Below are 20,490 nucleotides of genomic sequence, written 5' to 3'. Positions count from 1 at the left end.
GTTATTGCATCATCCTATCTATAAATACCTGTTTAACTTTAGAATTAATCTGAAAAAATTAATATCTAATCCCAATCCCCAGACAATATTTAACATCCAATTAAATAATTAAATCATTAAATCTTAAATTAATAGTCAATTAAAATTTAATAGTTGATCATGATTTATCATCCTAAAGGTCCTCTCACAATTTCCTGTTTCTACAGTTCTGACAGCAAATGCAAGTCTTACTAACTCAGTTAGCAAAAAAAAAAAAAAAAAGCACATTAGTCCCCACTGCAGAATATGTATGGTAGTGGAAAAGAGTAAGTTCAGCATTTCTTATGGAATTTTTTGTTCAGTGAGTAAAATTAATTGCATAGCATTATAATGTATTGTGTGTCAAAATACGTGCTTCCTTTAGCTTTAGACAGGGAGACAATATTAACTGATGTAAGACATGAATTAATTTATTTTAACTTATGGTAAAGAGATAAGTGGGGAAAAAAGAGAAGGAACTAGTCCTGCTAGTCTTGCAAAGCTGATCCTCTGAGGTGTGCTGAGGTAACATGACTGTACCTGAGAAAAGTTATACAGGCTTTTCTCTTTTCATGCTGTAACTGGAGCTAGACTGAATAGGAGTAGTAACCGATCTGCTTTAGCTGCTGAAGGGGTAATCTTAACTAAGTATATCAATTTGGTGCTAGCGACTACGAAAGCTTCTGGTGTCTGGTCTGTTATCACTCACTCTTTAGCACCATATCTCAAGACATAGTGGGAGAAACGACACTGTTGGGTATCCCTCACAGCCCTGTTTCCAGTTAGCATGGCTGGTAATTTGGTAGTCTGACCATAAGCACTTTCAACTTTAATTACATGTCCTCACACATCATTAACCATCAGAAGATGAAGCACTTTATATTGTTTTTCTGTGCTTGTACAGCCTCCTATCCAAAGGGGCTTTGATTGAGAACAAAGACCTTCAAATGTTGCTACAGCAGAGATTTTATAAAGCAGTATCCATAAAACCCTGCACTGGTCATTGTTTGTTGTAACTGCATGCAAACTTGTAGGCTTATCTTGGAAATACAAGAGGAGAGCCCTGAAAAGCAATCTGCCCCTGCTTATCACAGATAACATCTTCTGAGAACATTGTGCCACAACATTTGTTAGCTACAGAAATGTTCCTTTCTTGCAAGTGTCTGTGATTGGTGATATAAAATACATTTAGATAGTGGGAGACCAATTTTCAAGCATAAATATCTGAATAGCACATCCAGATTTTATATGCAGAGAAGTAGGTTTAAATGCCTGAACGTGGAATTTTTTAGGCGTTGATAGTTATAAATACAGGCTATTGAGTTTTACCACATATATTGTTAAATTCAAATTTCTCTTCACCCAAAGCCTCTTCTGCATTTCTCTTAGTGATGCCACATACAAGAGAGAAGTACTGTTACTTAATGGTGGCTGACAGGAAGAATTTATTCAGAATAATTCAGAAGTGTGTTCTGAAGTTACTCTTTAAAGAGCACCTGTTTGCAGAGATTACTCCTTTCTCAAATAGGAGCTAAAGGCTTACCTATTACCAGTTCAACCCAGTGGGTAGAGCGTGCTGTAAAAAACTATGTTCAAGACTTCTTGCAGGCCGAAGAACAGGTTGAAATCTGCTGCTCTGTAGCTTAATCAGTTCTAAATATTTACAGCATTTATTTTTCAGGTACTTCAAATGGCATTTTGTCCTTGAGATGTATATAACCCATAGTGAGATAGTTGCACCTGTGCTGTTATAATATTAGTTTGAAAGTTATTTCTGAACATTTTGATATTTCCATTCACACACTGTGTGAGCGAGGGTGGGCATATATACACAAAATTTTTCTAGACGACATTAATTTTTGTGGAGACTATTGTGAGTGGTGATAAAATAATCCCATAAGAAAACCAATAGTATTTATTTTTCTGTATTGTATGGTTAAAATCCTAGGAAACATATTCTAAAATGATGCAACAAATCCAAAAATATTTATAGTCACAATTTAAAATTTTATATCATTGACTTTTTTTGACCCAGGCCTTCACCTTGGTTTTGTAACTTTTGAAGAAGCTAGATAATTTTAAAAATATATTTGGTCCTGATCTAGCTTCTTCAGGGAATGAAGAATCCTAGGGAAGTGAAGCAAGTAGCTAATTATCTTCCTTGATTGAAAATTTTTAAAAAGCTCGAGTAATCTGGCTGCAACTTCTAGCTCGTAGGTGCTGAACACCTCCACTCTTTCCAGACTGAACGTTTGTACCCTCAATGTCTGATTTTTGTCAAGGGTCCTGTCAACTTTTACTCTGCTTCACCATCTTCTCATCTGGTCTCTGCTAATTTGTGTTACTTTATATACATGCAGAATGTTGCATTTTGATCATATGACTTGTCTTTTAGCATAATTTCCTATATAAGTTCACTTTCAAGGTCATTCATAGACTGTGTCACTGTAGCAATCACCCTGTGCTTGATCTTTTACTCTCGGCCCTCTAGACCAGTACCTACCCAAACCATTAAATTTTAAAATATCTGTGATCAATCTTCACGCTACTCTTCACATGTGGGAGCTGCTCATTCACAAAACCTACATTTTTTTTTTCTTTCCAATCTCCCCTTAAAGCTTTTCTTTATTCTGCTGCTAATGGAAAAAAAAAATACCATTAGGCAATTGGACGGCTACCAACAGTTTGATCTACTGTATCGAGTAATATTGCTTCCTTATTGCCTAGCATCACTCTTCCTGGATGTATTAACCAGCTACTCTTTCAGGCAAAGTGTTCTGTATGCATAAAAACTAAGGGCTTTATGTAAGGCAGGTATACAACACTTCTATAGTATGATGTACATGTTGTACAGCTGATTTACAAGAGCCTTATACCTTCAATGAAACAAGTAATTTGGTAGTTTCAGCTATAGCTTGCTTTATACAATATCTTACCACAAATTCCATTTTGTAGGTCTGATCTATAGATGAAATATTTCAACTGGAGAAGAAAATGTACCTTTTTTTCATTTTGGTGCCTTCTAACTTGTATTTCTTCAGGCTACACGCAGTTGCTGATATATTAGACTAATTTTCTGTTATTCACTTTTGTTTGTTTTCCCTGATGAAAATGTTACATATTACTAGGTTCATCTTGTTGCTAGGAATCACTGAAGAGTCCTTAAAGTTATCAAGGCACTTGGGCTGTCTGATTTCCATGGCGTGAAGGACAGTAACTCCTTCAGCGTGGCACATGACTAATTTTCTGTGTCTTTCCATTTCATACGTGATTGTGTTTGACTGTAGCAGTAGACAAGCAATCAGTGGAGAGTCCTGAAGCAAACTTTTGGGTAAAGCTTTAAAAATGCATTTAACGCAAGTGTGGGACTGGCTTCAGTAAGAAAATGGAGGATGAGACTAGAACATGGTGGGAAGACCCTTACTGCAGCACAGCCCCCTGCTGTTTGATGGGGATTTTTGGAGCTCTGACACCTCCTGGGATTAGAGAAACCTCAGAGAAAGCATAAACTGAACACCACTGGCTTTCAGTAAGCCAGATTACCCAAGGCCAAGGAGCTGTTGAGTCCTTTCCTTCATTTTTTTCTTCTTCCTCCCACATCCCCTGGTAGGAAAGTCTTGTGGTAAAAATTGAGTACGCCTGTCTTCCTAGGCCACTACAGAGTACGATCAGAGCTTGTTACCATATTCTCAGTTTAACTACTTGGTTCTCTTATGATCTTGGCCAGTCTTTCGTGAGAGCACACACATCTTGCACGAAACGAATGAGGGATGTGAAATGGTGGAAGCCATTTGCTTGTGTGCAGAACTGCATAACCAAGGTCAACCACAACCAGAACTTCTCTCAAACCTCCCATCCTCCCAAGGAACTTCTAGCGCTTCTTATTTTTTCCCCTGAAACTCCTCTTGTCACGCAGTAGCCAGCCGTTCCCACTCTCCCCCAGCCTCCAAGGCAGCCTCACAAGATGGTGGCCGCTGAGACGCTTCCCCCTGGGCTCCGCCCGTCCCTCGGCGCCGCCGGGACGCCACTGCGCATGCGCAGACACCGCCCCCCAGCAGGTGTCAGGCCCTTCCCCGTCTGCGCATGCGCAGAAGGCTGCCCGCAGCGCCCCCGCAGGTGCCGCTCGCCCCTGTGCGCTTGCGCAGAAGCGCCCCACAGGTGCCCCCTCCCCCTGTGCTATATCTGAGTACGCCGCGAACCGCACGTATAACCGGCCGCCTCACGCCTCTTGCCTCCTGCGGATCCTTCCGCCGCCTCCAAAGGCGGCCCTCATGGTTTAAGGCTCAGCTCGCTCGAGGCGCTAACACGAGCCTCCAGGCGCGCCACGGCCGAACGCGCGTTTGTTTTCCCACCCGGCTCCCTCTTGGGGCCCTTGGTGGACGCGAGCGTGCTGGCGGACTCCTTCCCTCGAAGCTTTGCGGAAGGATACCACTTTTTTTTTTTTTTTTAATCCGCCATCTGCTGAGCAACGGTTTCGAGGCGCGGCCAGGCGTGCGGGCACCGCCCCTCTAGGCCAATCGCAGCGGGAGGCTTGCCTCTAGCCCCGCCCCGCTGGCGCGGGGGAGCCAATGGGAGCGAGGGACGGAGCGGCGGGGGCTGGCCGCGGGCCGGGGCGGGGGGCGGGCGCGCGGGTGAGGGGGTGTGTGCGCCAGCGCGGGGCCGAGTAGTAGCGCTCGCCGCAGCGGCTGTCGCTGGGGGCGGACGGGGAGCGCCGCGATCGCCGAGCCCGCTGCTCGGGCGCTGTGTGGCCGCGGGGTGCGCCGGGGGGGACCGGCGGCAGGGGCCGGGGGGGGGTGAAGCAGGTGAGGGTAGGGGCCGGGGTCGAGGGCTGGCTGGGCGGGTAGGAGGGGGCCGCTCCTGAGGCGGAGAGACGTCCGGAAGGAGCTTGGCCCGGGCGCCTGGTTCCCTGGCTCCCCTTCAGCTGCCGTCCCCCCGCTTGGGCTTCTCGGAGGGAGGGAGGGAACAAAGAGGCCGCGGGGGGCAGGCTGAGGAGGCAGGGTGGCGGCCGGCCGGGGTGGAAATCGTTGGGAGCTGCACTGCAGCAGCTTCTGGTATTTCCTTCCACCCGCCCCCACGGAGGCAATGATTAACAGGACCGTGGGCAAGGAAGCATCCTGTGGGTGTCTGAGGGCTCGGCTTGAGACGCCTGGAAAGAAGCGGGGGAGGAAGGCAGGGGGGAGGACGGGGAAGGGAAGAAGGAAGAAGCATCGCTGCTCCCGCCCGCCTTGGCCCCCGCGGCTCTCTGTGAGAAAAGGCGGGCGGGGGGGGGAGCCCGCCGGCAGGGCCCAGAGCGCGGCCTGCCAGCTGACCGACGCGTCGTTTTGGGTTTTGTGTTTGTTTTTTTTTTTTTTTTTTTCTCTCCTCCTTCCGTCGGTTTCCTCCCTGGAGGCCTCCCGATGAGTTAAAATGGTGCTGAGGCTCGAGGGGAGCTGGTCGCTGCTCGTGGGGAAGAGGTTCCTCAGTCTGTCGGAGGAAGACGACAGGTCGTGGGACACCAATTACATCGCCGAATGGCCCTGGAAGTCGGGCAGGATCCGAGCAGTTTCACACACAGACATATCCAAACAAGACCTGAAGGTAATGGGAACTTTCAGAGAGACCTTCTAAAACAAGAGTGGTTACCCTGCGACCTGGAAACTTCATGTGCGTGTGTGTGGGTGTGTGTATACATGGATATATATATATACACACTGTTCCTGGGGGAGAGAGGTTTTCTTGGTCAACTTGCCTGCTTAACGTGCTTGAAAACACGTGCACCTCGGGCTAAAGCCCTAGTGTGCTTGTACTAATGCTGGAAACTACCTCAAACTAGTGGTAGACGTGCTTTCTTCCACCAGCTTCAGGTTTTTATTGCACCCGCTGTGCTGAGGTTTTATTTCTGTGTATTTCCTGAACGTAACTTACGATCTTGTCAGTTGTGAACAATTTTTTTTTTTTTTTTTCCCCAGAGGTGAAACCAAAACACTCCTATGTTGTTGAGATTTGTGACTTTTCTTTCTTGCTCTTTGGAGTAGCTGATAATGAACAAGTACTTCTACTGTCTTGAGAGACATACCAATTTCATATATGGTGTTGGAGGCTTCTCAGACTTTTCTTGAATGGTGACCACTTATTAATAATGATTATCAACGGGATTTTTAAACACACAGTCGACTATTGCAAGCTTAGTGTAATTCGTTAACTGTGTGTTTTGGGTGGAAGTCAAACGACCTTCACAGTTTGACTGTGAAGTTCTTAAGGGGCTATTTGGCAACTGTAATCAGTAAAACTATTCAACCATATCTGGGCAATTACTGTAGTATACAAAGTACTCACAAAGTGCAAAAATCCATTATAGTAAGGACATCTTGTTACATTGTCCTCTTATTTGTTTCTACAAGAGACTTTGGTGGCAGGCTGTTCTTTGACAGCTAGAATAGTACCATCTTGCAATTAAAACTTCTTCCTTGATACTTGTTTTTTTAATGGGAAGAACTTTGTGACCTCTAATTAACTGGAGAAGCACCTGCTCCTTGTCAATCAAGAAGAAATTGTATGTGTTTCTAACACTTTTTTTTGAAAGTGTAAACTTTGTTATGAAGAGTCCCGAGTTGTTAGAGGCCGAGCTTCTTGTTGTGGATCTGCGGCGGGGGTGGAGCTTTCTCCATCTTTGGCCGGCGGGGCTGTGCCCATGCCGTACTTGGAGTGAGGAGGAGGATGTTGCAGCTGCAGAAAGTTCAGCTTAAGGACCTTCTCTGGGACTTAAAAGGAGAAGGAGCAGGTGCTCTTGGGGACTTTACTGGGAGCCTTGTAACTGGTTACGGTCCTGCCAGAAGCAATTGACTTAATTCCTTCTCCAGTAAAAAGTGTTTAAAGAAGTTGCAAAGTAGACAAGTGAGGCGTAGAGAGCTTTTGACCAAAACACGTGCCATCTCTTCCTCTCTTATATCTCTGTGGAGAGTAATGTAAGCTTAGACCCAAAATAGTAACGGATTTGGGGGAAAAAAAGAAGTCTCTAAAGGAGTAGAAATATTTTTTTTTTTTTTGTATAGTGTCAGGCGCAAGCTACAGAATAGAAGGTGTTAAATGCTTTTTTAAAGTATTTTCTCAACTGTATTTTCCTGTTTGTTCAGTGTTGATACTATAGACAAAACAAGCTATTCTGGTTCTGGTACTTATGTTATTTGCTTATCTCTTTCATTGTGTTCATGAGCTTCAAAATGACTAAATTCATTTCTGCACCCATTAGTGTTACGACTCCTGTCTGTGGTAATGCTGCTTTGTGTGCATGCTTTTACTTGCCTTTCCCCTTAGAGAGAAGCTAAATACAAGGGAATGTTTCTAAGATTCACTCAACTGAGGTTCCTCTGTCATTAGGGTAAATCAGTTATATGTGTTTAGACTGGACTGTAATATTTTATGGGAAGAGGGAGTGATTTTTCTGAGAGTAGTGTTCTCAACCTATTCCAGTTCCTGTATTCAGGCAAAGTTATTTTTGTGGTCTTTCCCAGTCCTTTGCTGATCTCCTTATCTTGCCCAGGAAAGAATGGTAATGTCATCCCAAAGAAATTGGTCAGGCTACCATGTTTTTGCTGTGAAGTGACAACCGCTTTCCTCTTGAAAAGTGTGTATAGATGCTTCAGAGATTTGTAAGGATAAATGCCAGTTAAAAGCAGGCAGCAAATGACCACCTTCTTCACATTATATAATTTGATCACCTTTACTGGCTTACTGTCATTTGTGCTTTCAATAAATTAACGAAAGTTATTCTTTGGGACTCTTAAAATATTTCTGGAAAAACAACTTGTTTATTGAAGTACTCTAGAGTTTGTGGAAAATGCTTGTGCCACTACCACATGCTGCCCTTTAGAGTTCTAGGGGGTTTTGTGTGTGTTTTTTCCCTGATTGTAAATGCTGGTGGCAGAGTTAACACATTTAACTGTCCCTGAGCAGCAGAGGACAGTTGATTGTAGAGTTAAACAGAGTTAAATGGGAATATTAATATTTTATGTGACAGTAATGATGACAAACCAGTTAATGACTATCAGTTATAACATACTAGGTCAGCCTGGGATGCTTTAGTGATTCCTTGATTGTGTGACAGAAAGGCAATAGTCATGTTTGCATTATAAGTACTTTTAGTGGTTGGGGTAGTTTTTTGAGGAAATTAGTGTTTGTTTATGCTTTTTCACATTGTATATGTCTGAATTTTATGGGTAGTCACTCCTTCACTTGTTTCCTTTCTGTAGATTTGTGTTGAATTTGATGATGAGTCATGGGAAAAAAGAAGATGGATAGAAGTCTACAACCCTAAAATGAAAGTATTCCTGGTGGAGCAAAAGCTGGTACTGGCTGAAAGAAAAACTCAGGCCAGTTCTATGTCTTCTGTCCAGTGGCCTGCAATGGCAAGTATACACTTGGCTTAACTTGCTTTGCTTCTGCAGTTCCATTTTCTAAGGGTGGTGTTGTTACAAGTGTGAATTTCTCAAGTACAGCTTCACTCATGTACCCTTACACATAATCTGAAGGGAGACGAAATCTTTTTCATACAGTTAAAGCCAGGCAGATCTTGTAAGCATTTGAAGTTGATATGTTGTGCCTGGAGATACAGGAATGTATATTTATGACTTTGCCTCCCTCCCAAACCACTGTTCTGTACAATGTTAATTCCTTCTCCCTCTGGTTTCATGTTTCTTCCTTCTTTCATGAAATTGCAGTTAAGGGTAGAGAGAAAAAGGGTAAATAATAGGTTTCTAAGGATAGCCTGTATTTTTATACTAAATTCTTGTTTTACTCTGCCACGAGTACTGTTAATTCTTCGGTGATTCTTGACCTGAGACAAAAATAATTTGAATGACTCTTATGTGATGGCTGCCTGGCACAGATGACTTGTGGGATTTGGATTTTATGCATATAAAAACCTGAACTACACTGTACAAGCCAGAGAACTAAATTTTGTGTAACTGTCAGGCAGGGCTGGCTAAACAAATGAGCCAGTAGAGGGGAACAGGGACCATTTCTTAAAACTCTACTGGTTGAATATGTTACTTGACTACTTTGGATATTGCTACTCATAAAAGTAGTTGTGAAATAAATGAAGATGTAAACTTTCTGTATGTTAATTATACTGAAATGGTAGTCCATGTTTTAATACTGTTAAGTTCATGAGGTATAAAGTATGCAGTGTAATTCATGTTGCTGCATTTCAGCTGAGCTTTTTTCTTAAGCAAAGCTAACCTAAGCAGATATTTATTGGAAGTAGGGCCAAATAGGATGGGAGAAGTGGAAAGATGAATCTTTAATTTTTTTCTGACCCATGCCTTAATATCAGCAGTTCTACTAGTAGGTTTTGCTGATACAATGTTTTGAAAACCTGCTTATTTAAACGTAGCTGTTGTGTCTCTCCAAGTGCCTGAACAGTTCTTACTGGATACTTCAATTTATGCATAAGGTTTTCCTCATGATGTTTGACATGTCAGTTCATGCAGTGTACATGTTTTAAAGCTCATTTAGCAGAGGAATGATGTAGGATAAAATAAAGCACAATACTGGAGCTTGTCTTGGCAAAAGACTTTTTCTCCCTTTGCCTCTGCACAAGGCAGGAAAGAAGGGGTTAAAAAAATAGGCATGTGGATTAATTTATTTAAATCTTGATCAAACTTATTGATTCAAGTATACATGAGAGTACGTTTCTGACAAACAGAATAGCTCTGCAGAACTCCTATAATGCCCATTCACTCTTAGACTCTTGTTCCTCTTATAGCAGTGCTGCCCCTTTGCCAATGCTGTCCTAACTGAAGTGAAAACAAAGGGGAAAAAAATCTTCGTTACTTTGACTGTTCCTTCGGAAACCCAAACACATGCTCTATTAGAACGATTTTCTTTTCAATTTCCTTTTAAATGGGCACAAATGTACCTTTCATGTAGGGAGGAGTTATTCCTACTTCAGATGTTCCAGGCTCCTGATGTCTACCCACTCAGAGCTGTTACTGCAGAACTAGACAAAGTTTAACCTTGAACATATTAGGGATCGCTCAGAAGCTTTTAAAGGAAATATTTGTTTCTTATCTGTTCTTAAAGCCTTTGGTATACCTGAACACAACTTGATCATTGTGCTGCAGCGATATAACAACTATGAAGCTATCCAAGTCATTGTACACGCCTGAACTAAGGATTCAGTATATTATCAATGTCACATGAGCTTTGAGAACTTTAAGCCGTGCACCAGGCCTTCACTGATTTGCTAGTTATTCCCCCAATCTACCATAAGGAGGGTTTTTTGTTAACATATTTACAACTAGAACTCTTTGTATTAATAAATTTTTTGTGTTGACCTGAACTGCATTCCTAACTCATTACAATAAATGAAATTAATTTCAAATATAAATTCAGTTAGATATGTATTAGAAGTTTTATTAGAAACTTGCTGTGTTTCAAGAGTTGCATGTAGTTGTGGTATATCAACAGAGAAATAGATGCAAAATTAAAATAATTTTTAAATGTAAATGAGGAATGATGAGATCTTCTAGGTCTGTTTCTAATAAAATGTTTATCACCTTTTTCTAGACTTACAAATCCTTAGTGGACAAAGCTGGTTTGGGATCAATGGTTTCAGTACGCTATCTTGGTGAAGAAAGATGTGTTTTCCTTTCTAAAGACCTTTTGACACCCATTCAGGTAACCTTGTATGGCATTATAAAGGTAGAAGATAAATCTTTTATCTTGGTGTTTAAGATTTTCAAGTTAATATATTCTAAATGCAGATTTGAGATGGGTAAAAACTTGGAGTAGGTGTTTTTTGCTATAACTCAGTTCTGAATCTAATGTGTCTGATTAAAAACCTTCTGAAGCTGATCCAGGACATGGTCACTTAAGAGAGCTGGATGAGGGAGGACAGTTAAGCTCAGGTGACAGCAGTTACATCACGTTGATGGTGATGATAGTCTGGAATAGTTTCCCTTTGTTCTTGAGAACATGACTATCATTACTATGAAATGAGTTGCAGGGATGTCTGGAATAAATATTGCTATTTAATAGAAACACCTCATTTCTAATCCTAAACAAACAAGGAATTAGGCAGGACGTAAATGAGAGGGTTGAATTTTAATCCCTTTATTGAACACCAGGAGGAAGTTTGTTAGTGAAACTTAGAGATTGGTTGGAACAATTACACTGTGTGACTGAGTGCTCAGGCTCTTGAAGAAAAGTATCTGCTAATGATAAAGGATTTAACCTTTTCAGGAAACTACTCACAAGACCTGTAAACAGTCTGAATAAAACTAGTAATAGATGTTCCATGCTGAGACTGCTGGTAGTGCCATCATGAGTGTTCTACTCTGACTTGTTAGGTCATCAAATAGACAACTCCTCTTGAGAGACTAGCAAAAGAATCACTTGAAGCTATATTTGAGTTGTAGATTGTTGTCTTGCCCTCGTTGGCTCAAGAACAGAGTAGATTGCTTTATGTAGAAGCTTTATCTCAGTACTACAATGGAGAAGACTGCGTTTCTGGCATCTTGAATAACAGTTTCCTGACTAATGGCTTTTCAGCCTTCTGCTTCTTACAAATACTAGAGCAATGCTTGGGATAAAGGAAAAAAAAAGCCAAAACCCAACCCTTTTTTTATTAGCACTCTGAGCCATTGGCAAAAACCTGCTCTAAACTTTCCATTTCAGAGTCAATTTAAAAAGTTGTAAAGCAGCTTATTTTAAATAACAGTACAGGAAAAAATACCCACTAAATTATAAATATATATGATACTGAATAATTATGACTGATTTGGATGTAGCTGTATTCATATAAATGTTTTATAATGGTGTCTTGATGGACTGGATCCCAGCATTATTATCATAAATGGAAACATAAAATATTTGCATTTACATCTGCTCAGGACTATTTTTAAGTTGCTGCTTCTGAGAACTTAAAATCCTAAATTAAAAAAATGGATGGTTCACTAAACTTATTACTCATTAGCAATGTAGTAAAACAAAGTCAGATTGGTTTTGGAACAATATTGAAGGGGACCTGGAGAGCTCACTTCAGTCTGGCTTACAGATGGTGGATCCAGATTAGTGGTAAGGAAATGCTGTCTGCTTCAATAAATACAATGTCCTGGGAGCTGAAGGAACACAGAGTAATGAGAAACTTGTTGAACTTGTATGAATTGCTGCTATCTGGTTTCTAAATATTACATGGTTTTGTTAATCAAAAGCATTATCCTTAATACCAACTTCTATTTTTTTTTTTTTTCCTAAATAGGATGTGGACAGTTCCAGGCTTCCTCTTAAGGATGATCAAAACGTTAATGAAGAAATTCAGGCTTTAGTTAAGAAACATGTAGACGAAACACGCTTGGTACAAGGTATAAGCATACTCCGTAGTGGGAAATTCTGGCAATAAACACTCAAGTCAAAAGGGAAATCTTTGGAGCGATAACATAAATTACAGTGATCTGTTTTAGGGATAAAAGCTTTTTTGAAATAGTGATTCCACTTTCTCCACATCAGTGAATGCAGAATGTGAAGGATTTAGAGATTTAAGTTTCAAGCATTTCCCTTGTTAAAGTACATAATTTAGACACATAGATGGCCTGGCACTTGTGAAAGATATCAAATTTGTAGCACTCGTCACTGAAATTATTTGGACTTGTTTATTATTTCAAGTAGCTTAATATTTTTTTGTAGTGTGCTGATTATTTGTAAAAACTTCCAAAGTGTTATATGGAGACTATTTTTTTTTTTTAGCCAAGTTAAAATTGTTGATTGTTAAAATTTTTAGATTTGCCAGCTTCAAATTCTTAATGACTGGGTTCATACAAGTATATTTGTAGTCGTGTGTTTGCATGTGCAAGAAATGTCTTATTTTTATGGAAAGGTAAATATTGCAACTTAAGAGTTGTCATTTCCAATACTGTAAGGAGAGAAAAAATTCTCAAGTAATCATTGAACCTTAATTCTCATGTCCACTGATCTGCCTGACTGTCTGAAATCTGGAGGTCAGTCTGGCTGCTGCTGTGTGTCTTAACCTCCAGAAAACTTCAACTTCCATTAGCTGGAACATAGTTTTATCATGCTTTTTTCCCCACCCCCCAGTGATGTGGAAGTTGTCTCAAGGTTCTCAAGTTTGTTTTGCTTATTTGCATCTTGCATGCAGTACTGTTGGTAACTGATGATCTTCATGCTCCCTTTTTCTTAAGCTCCCTTCTATTTTTTCAATCTTTAAGGTGGAAAAAATATCATTGGTTCAAAAATTAGAATTTATAGCCTGGATCCATCAACTCAGTGGTTCACAGCAGTTGTTGTCAATGGTAATCCAGCTACAAGAACTCTAGAAGTCAACTGTCAGGAGGTAAGAACCAGTTGCTGTGAGTTTACAGATGGAGATGGGGAATGGTTGAGAACTTGTATTTATATCCCCACCAACACCATTTTAAATTCTGTTCTTACTGTAATGAACTTAAAGTGGGGATCAGTGTAGTGCACAATAATCTGTTACCCCACAGTATTTCTGTATGCTGCTGGTAGAATGATCAAATAACAAATGGCCTTCTACACAAAATAAGGGAGACCTGGAATTTTTATTTGAAGAATGAGACAAATATATGATCCTGGCTTCTTCGCTTCCATGTGTAGTGTGTAGTCAGTGCTCTGAAGCACTAATTCATATGTGTGTTTTCATGCAGAGACACTGTCACAACACTATATTGTTAAAATCAGCATGGTATTCAAAGCACCTAGAAGCAAAGTGTCTAAGCTTAGTCTGTGCCATAACATCTAAGATAAATACATTCAAACAGTAACTTTCACCTCTCTAAATGGCTGCTTCTGTGTTTTTGTTCCTTTCCAAGATTCCAGCTTTAAAAACTCTTGATCCGGAGTTAATTCATGTTGAAATCATATATGACAACAATGGAAAATGTGGTAAGACTTGTTATTGTTTGGTCTTCACTAAGTAGCATATTTGTGATAAATGGACTAAATTTAATGACCTTCTCTTCCAGATAAATCTAAAAGAATTGGGGGCGTGAAAAGGAAGTCATCTGAGAATAGTGGAAGTGTTCATGCTAAACAGACAAAATCTTCTCTTGAGGTAATGTCTTACTGTGTTATATATGGCTCTTATATAATGATTATGTCATTTCTCAGAACAGTGTTAAATAAGGATTAGATAGGAAAGTAGAATAATAAATATAATCCCTGGGAGGGTGTGTTGAGTTCTTTGAACTTGTCTAGGCATGGGTAAAACATCTTGCCTTGTGATAATCAGAGTGAAAGTTACTGAGCCTTGAAGGCTGGGGTTTAACTGCTTTTTGCCCCCTCCTTCTGCTTAGGAGTTAGCCTGCCTGGTCATGTATTCTGTAGTGTGAGAAAACACAAAGCTGTTCTCAAGTTTATAACCTTTGATTTTTCTTGTTCTTTCTTTAACTGTTTTGTATTTAAACCTAAAACCTTCAGCTACACTTGCATGCTTTGAGGATTCAAGCTACACAAGCTGCAGTCTGGAAGAATGTTGTTTCAGTACAAAAAGGGAATGTGACTGCATTTCTAGAACTTCCATGTCTACCTTTATTTCTTCTGAGAGTGACCTGCCAAGTGTCACCAAGATATAAGAAAACTGTCTCAAAGATCAAAAAAACTATTTGGATAACTTAAGTATAGAAATGCAAATGTAAAATAATGGCTTGGCTAAAGAACAGGCATTCAGACTTGCCCAAAGAACAGGCCATCAGACTTGCCCTATAATTTTTCCCCAGTGCTTCAGACTGAAAATTGCATTTTAGGCAGGAGTAGCCTTCTGGAAGCTCTAGAGCAGTGGTGGAATGGGAGGACTGAGTTTTGTTTCATTCTTTTGGCTTTGTGTTGTTGGCTTCTGTGCGGTCAGTCCTGTGCCGAGTCAACTGTGTAGATCTGGCTGATGACTGGGTATCATTACTGGCTTCACAAAGATACAGCATGAGGTAGCAAGTACAGGATAGGATCCCTCAATGAAAAGAGTGATTTATCTTGTATTTACTGCCGAGGAAGAGTGTGCAGCAAATCAGCATGAAGTAGCTAGTGTATTGCAGTCATAATCTGCTTCTGTTGTTTCTATAGCCATTTTTTGGTTTAGTTAGTATGTGATAGTACTCTGATTTCTAATATGGAGTTTATTCCAGCATTTTTTTGAGAGCCTGTCTTGATGCCTGACAGCTGTGTTACACCAAAGCAGAAAGGAAATACTTTGCAGTTGATGGTAATGAGATTATAGTGTAACTTCCAGCAGTAAGTTGTGTATGTGGGAGTGGAATATGGATGCTGAGGAAGGAGCCCCACAGAAAACTACTGGGTTTAAAGACACTTGCTAATTTGGTAGGCCTGTTGTATTCCTAAAAGAATTGTAGATTTGTGAGGCTGATGATCTAATCAGCACAGAATTTCTTTACTTAAGACTTTCAGGAATTCTGGTACAAAGACTTTTTTTCTCTCTACAGGGAGGTTCCCATGTAGATTTTTGGTAATGTCACGCTAACTTCACAGTTTTGATTTTGTCTAAAATTTTCAGATGAGCTCTGTAAGCTATTTCTGAATTCTGATTACTGCATTTATTTTAGATTATTGCACTGGCAGTTACGAAGAGCAGAGCTTTCTATCTTCCTTTCCAACTTCTTCATACACCTTCCCTCAAATAAAAGTTTGTTGTTAATTGGGAGAAGATTAATTAAAGTGAACAGTTTCATGGAACCTGTAAGGTTTAAAAGGACACTCTAAGGTCTTTCCATGTTACAGACTGAGTCCTCACTTCAACGAGCTTTATTAAACACAGTGGAAAGAGCATTTATGTATTTTTCTTTTTAAGCTGAACCCTGAAAAGCAGTATTTCTGTTATCCTGAATTTTCCTAACTGTTCAAATCTCCTTTACAGGTTTCTCCCAGTCAGGGACAAGTGCAGTCAGTACCAACTGTGTTGGGTGAAGCATTGCTAGGATGTACTCCTGCTAATAAAGACCAAAGGCATCAAGGCCTGCCCCTGCCAGCTAACTCGCCACCCAATCTTGGTGCAGAAACTCCTCAGGGGTAAGGAATCAGTTTATGCTTATCCAGACTTTTCCTCAGAAAAACCCTCCAATTCTTAGCAAAACAAACTCAGAGGTCATTTTAAAGATCTGTAGTAACGAGTCTTCTGTAATATTGGCACAAAAAAGTGTTAGACTTAATTGTCCTGGATACATAATGTGCTTATTTATGCCATATTTTTCTTTTTTATAGAATCATAGAATAGTTTGGGTTAGAAGGGACCTTTAATGGTCATCCAGTCCAACCCCCCTGCAGTGACCAGGGACATCTTCAGCGATCAGGTTGCTCAGGGCCCTGTCCAACATGACCTTCAATGTTTGCAGGGATGGGGCATCTACCAACTCTTTGGGCAGCCTGGTCCAGGGTCTCACCAGCTTCACAGTGAAGAATTTCTTCCTTGAATCTAGCCTAAATCTACCCTCTTTTAGTTTAAAACCATTACCCCTTGTCCTATCACAACAGACCCTACTAGAAGCTTGTCCCCATCTTTTCTGTAGCCCCTTTTAAGTACTGGAAGGCTGCTATAAGGTCTCCCTGGAGCCTTCTCTTCTCCAGGCTGAACACCCCCATCTCTCTCAGCCTGTCCTTATAAGGGAGGTGCTTCAGCCCCTGATCATTTTTGTGGCCTCCTCTACCTGCTCAAGCAGGTCTGTGTCCTTCTGATGTTGGTGCCCCCAGAGCTGGACACACACTGCAGGGGGGTCTCACTAGAGCAGAGTAGAGGGGGAGAATCCCCTCCCTCGCCCTACTGGACACACTTCTCTTGATGTAGCCCAGGGTATGGCTGGCTTTCTGGGCTGTGAGCTCACACTGCTGAGTCATATTGAGCTTCTCGTCAACCAACACCCCCAAGTCCTTCTCCTCAGGGCTGCTCTCAGTTCACTCATCACCCAGCCTGTATTTATGCTTAGGATTGCCCCAACCCATGTGCATGACCTTGTACTTGGCCTTGGTCAACTTCTTGAGGTTTGCACAGAACTCGTACCATTCTGTGATTCAGTGATCTTTCACAAAACTTAAAATCTTGGAACATCAGAATTCAAAGTACATGCTTAAATTTCTTCTTTCAAGCTTTAAATGTGACTAGATTGATGTTTGACGCTTTTTTCTTTGTCTAATTATTTCATATTGTGTCTTTCAGCACATGTAGACGAAGCTTACCGGAAATTCATCCTTCTTGTCTTAATACTGGAATTAAACCATTGAAGGAAGATTTGACGGCCTTTCCTAAAGTGGGGTTTATATCTAAAGAACAAACACAAAATCTTAATGATCAAAATGGTAAATATACCTCTTTGACAACCTTAAGATCTTCATCTTTGACTGATTCAGCTCATGAAAAAGGAACTAACCTGAAAAATACAAATGAAGCTCTTACGAAGTCCACAACAAACTTTTCAAAAGAATGCATTTCTGTAAAACAGTTGCAACATCTTAACGCTTCCATAGCAATACCCAGAGTCAGTAGCACTGTTGAACTGCAGCGGACTTTAGATTGTAGACCCTCAACCTCAGATGCTCATCTCTCTTTTACTGAGTCGGGAGTTAAATCACAAAGCAATTGCAAAAGTCAGAACAGCCACAAAGGAAACAAGGTTGATGAACTTTCAGACATGGAAATTTTTGTTAGAAGAAATTCAAATGAGATTCTTTATGACAAAAATGAAAATGAAAACTTTTGGACTGGAAGCGTCAAGGTCCAGGATAATAGTAAGTTTGTTTTTTAAAAAAACCTGTTATTTGAAAGACCTTGTTTCTGTCTAATTACATAAAGTAGGTCCTTTGCAAAGTACACAGAATCAGTAATTTAAATTGTGTGAGTGAATCTGGAAGTTGAGTCATTTGTGGGTTCTTCTATAAGGGGAATGCAGTAAACTTCAGAAAAACATCCTTTCCTGATAAAGGAAAAGGACTAATCGTTAATTTCTAGAAATAAGCTGTTACAAAATGTATGCAAGAACAAAATGGCAAAACGGGTTACAGAAACAAGGTTCTGTTTGGAATGCAAATGCTGGTGGCATAATAAGACTGCTTCTTTTTTTAGCAATGGTCCTAAATTTTGTAAGCATGGTGAGAGATGGAAGCAGTTCTCAACAAAGCTATGTTAAAAAGGGGTTTTCATTTATTAACTGTTCTGAAAACAAACCGAACAAAAAAAAAAAAAAAACCCCAAACCCACCCAAAAAAACCCCCCAAACATCAGGAACCCACACAACTCCAAAACAACCCACCTTGTTTCTGTTTTCTGTGGCCCAGTTCCACTTGGTGAGCTCTTCAGTTTTTCCCCTGTGGGGAAAAATGGGCAAGGCTGTAGTTGTTTAAGGAGCTGGGCTCCCCGTGTTATGTATTGTGCTGGGCAGCAGGTGGTACAACTGATCTTTCAAGGTTCTGGGAATTTCCCTACACACCCACCTCTTCTTTCCAATCTCATGTTGCTTGGTCTTGGATTACCATGTGCTATTCCATAATTAACACGGATACACAGCCAGCCAAGCAGTCACTGTTGTGACCTCACCCCCAGTGTGAGAGGAAGAGAGATGTTTGGCATCTGTTAGAGTAAGATGCTGAAAGCTGTTGCATTGTGAAGGGTGAGAACAGGACTGAGAAACAGTCAGGCTGTGCTATTGTCTTGGCTACTTGTGAAATGTTGTTGCTTCATGCCCTGGTCTACTCAGTGCTTAGGTACTCCAGCCCTGATGCCTGAAGAACTTTTACTAAAAGCAGATGCTCTTTCAGAATATTCTGTGGAGGAGTGAAAGGAGCTGTTAAACTTGGGTCCACAGACTATGACTCCAGTGGAACTATAGCTTGAGAAAGTTTCTACTGACCTGAAAAGAGGTTTCTGCTAACTAACTGTAAATATTTTAGCATAATTTTGTTTCAGTGTAATAGGAAAAGTTGATACGGATCTTCTGCTAAAATACATGTTCTTGCACCTTTATCTGAGAAGCTGAAGCTTATCTAACCTACACTACTCTTCCCTGCAGTAATTGTTCGCAAGTCAATTTTAGCAGATGCTGCTAAAGTGAAGAAGCTGCAGCAAAGTGGAGAAGCATTTGTACAGGATGGTTCCTGCAATAATATTGCACCTCACCTGCATAAATGCAGGGAATGCCGTTTGGACAGTTATCGGAAGAACAAAGAGCAAAGAGACTCCACTGTCTTTTGTCGATTCTTTCACTTTAGAAGGTAAGAACAATTTTTACTCTGTCTAGGTCTCTGGTTGAAAATTGCTGGATGTTAGTGTGTAGGTATAAGGCTGATATACCTAACTAATGTGAAGCTGCCTGTGGTGGGGTTTTTTAGCCCTTAGAAATTTTATAACTGCTGAATTTGAGTAGAAAATATTTTGGTAGGACTTTGAGCTCTTTATTTTGCTATTTTGGGCTGAATGCCAGTGGGTTAACATGAGTTTAGTTTGAGTGCTATAGCTCAGTAGTATTGGAGATACTAGTGTCAGGGTAGATTCCATACACGTCTCCCAAAGTTTAGCAGCTGGATGTGTGAAATGTTAGTCACATATTCACAACTGCAGAAGAGTTGCAGTAAGTGGCTAGGGACTTTCAGTTGGAGCTACAGAATAGTAATGGGCAAAACAATTTACGTTGTGCTGCTCAGTTCTTTGTTCCACTTTACACTTGAGAGTTTGTGACACTTTAAGCTTGCCAGAGAAACATTTAATCAGTACACTTACTGGGTTCCAGGAGGGCAGGTGGGGAGGGTCAGCAAGGCAACTTTAAGGAAAACCCAGCGACTGCCAGGTGGTGGTTGCTTTTCCAAATCTAATCTGCAGCTTCAGATCCTTTAACCTCCACCTGTACTTCCTCAGAGCCTGATTCTTGAGTTGAACAGTCAAAGTCTTTTGATGTTTTATGTCTTTAGTTATTAAGACACCATGAGGAACCCTTTCAAAAAGGGTTTTAAGCTGTTACTTGAAGCCTGTCTGTAAGTCCATGTTGTCAAACTGCAGTTTTTAACATGTCCTTTCCTTTGTTTTCAGGTTGTGTAAATTTTTTCTGTGAACTATTTGATCTTGTGTCCAGATGTTGTTGCATGCTTCTTTTTATTTCCCCTTACACCCGTTTAAGCTTTGAGGCATGGACTGTGGGTAGCACTTGTGATATTAGAGAGGAAAAGCAGAAATACTAGTTTATCACAAGACATGGAAAGCTTACTTATTCTCAGTTTTCATTTTGGTTTTCAGAGGAATTACTTTCTTCTGAGTCTCTAGGTAGAGTAAAAAGAAACTATAGGCCTGAAGACTTTTTGGAGAGAGAAAAGTGAAAGCAGAAAGGTTACAGAGATCATGGGGGGGACACACCCCCGCTCTTCTACTCTTTCACTTGTTTCAGGAGGTTTATTTTTCTTCCACTGTAACACTATCCCCCTTGCATGTTTTGCAGCTAAAGGTTAAAAAAAAAAAAAGTGTTACTAACCTGT

The 20,490-nt window shown here is 40.6% G+C and overlaps 1 protein-coding gene across 3 annotated transcripts in view; it reads left to right on the top strand.

Annotated features, from left to right (window-relative positions):
* Positions 1-4,804: 4,804 nt before the first annotated feature.
* Positions 4,805-20,490, top strand: part of KDM3A (lysine demethylase 3A) — a 36,830-nt gene continuing 21,144 nt past the window's right edge. Inside the window, exons 1-11 of one of the 3 annotated variants that reach the window (XM_074904312.1) lie at positions 4,805-4,820; positions 5,407-5,595; positions 8,247-8,402; positions 10,564-10,674; positions 12,257-12,359; positions 13,221-13,345; positions 13,845-13,917; positions 13,998-14,086; positions 15,899-16,050; positions 17,192-17,760; positions 19,038-19,239. In XM_074904312.1, the coding sequence (XP_074760413.1) occupies positions 5,425-5,595; positions 8,247-8,402; positions 10,564-10,674; positions 12,257-12,359; positions 13,221-13,345; positions 13,845-13,917; positions 13,998-14,086; positions 15,899-16,050; positions 17,192-17,760; positions 19,038-19,239 (1,751 nt within the window). In that variant the 5' untranslated portion in view covers positions 4,805-4,820; positions 5,407-5,424. Of the gene's footprint in view, positions 4,821-4,859; positions 5,596-8,246; positions 8,403-10,563; positions 10,675-12,256; positions 12,360-13,220; positions 13,346-13,844; positions 13,918-13,997; positions 14,087-15,898; positions 16,051-17,191; positions 17,761-19,037; positions 19,240-20,490 lie in introns of those variants that run through there. The other 2 variants (XM_074904313.1, XM_074904311.1) reach the window with 2 other exon arrangements.

This window comes from Athene noctua, chromosome 4, assembly GCF_965140245.1.
Source record: "Athene noctua chromosome 4, bAthNoc1.hap1.1, whole genome shotgun sequence".
Classification (NCBI taxonomy): Eukaryota; Metazoa; Chordata; class Aves; order Strigiformes; family Strigidae; genus Athene; species Athene noctua.
This window is presented reverse-complemented; position numbering and strand designations above follow the sequence as displayed.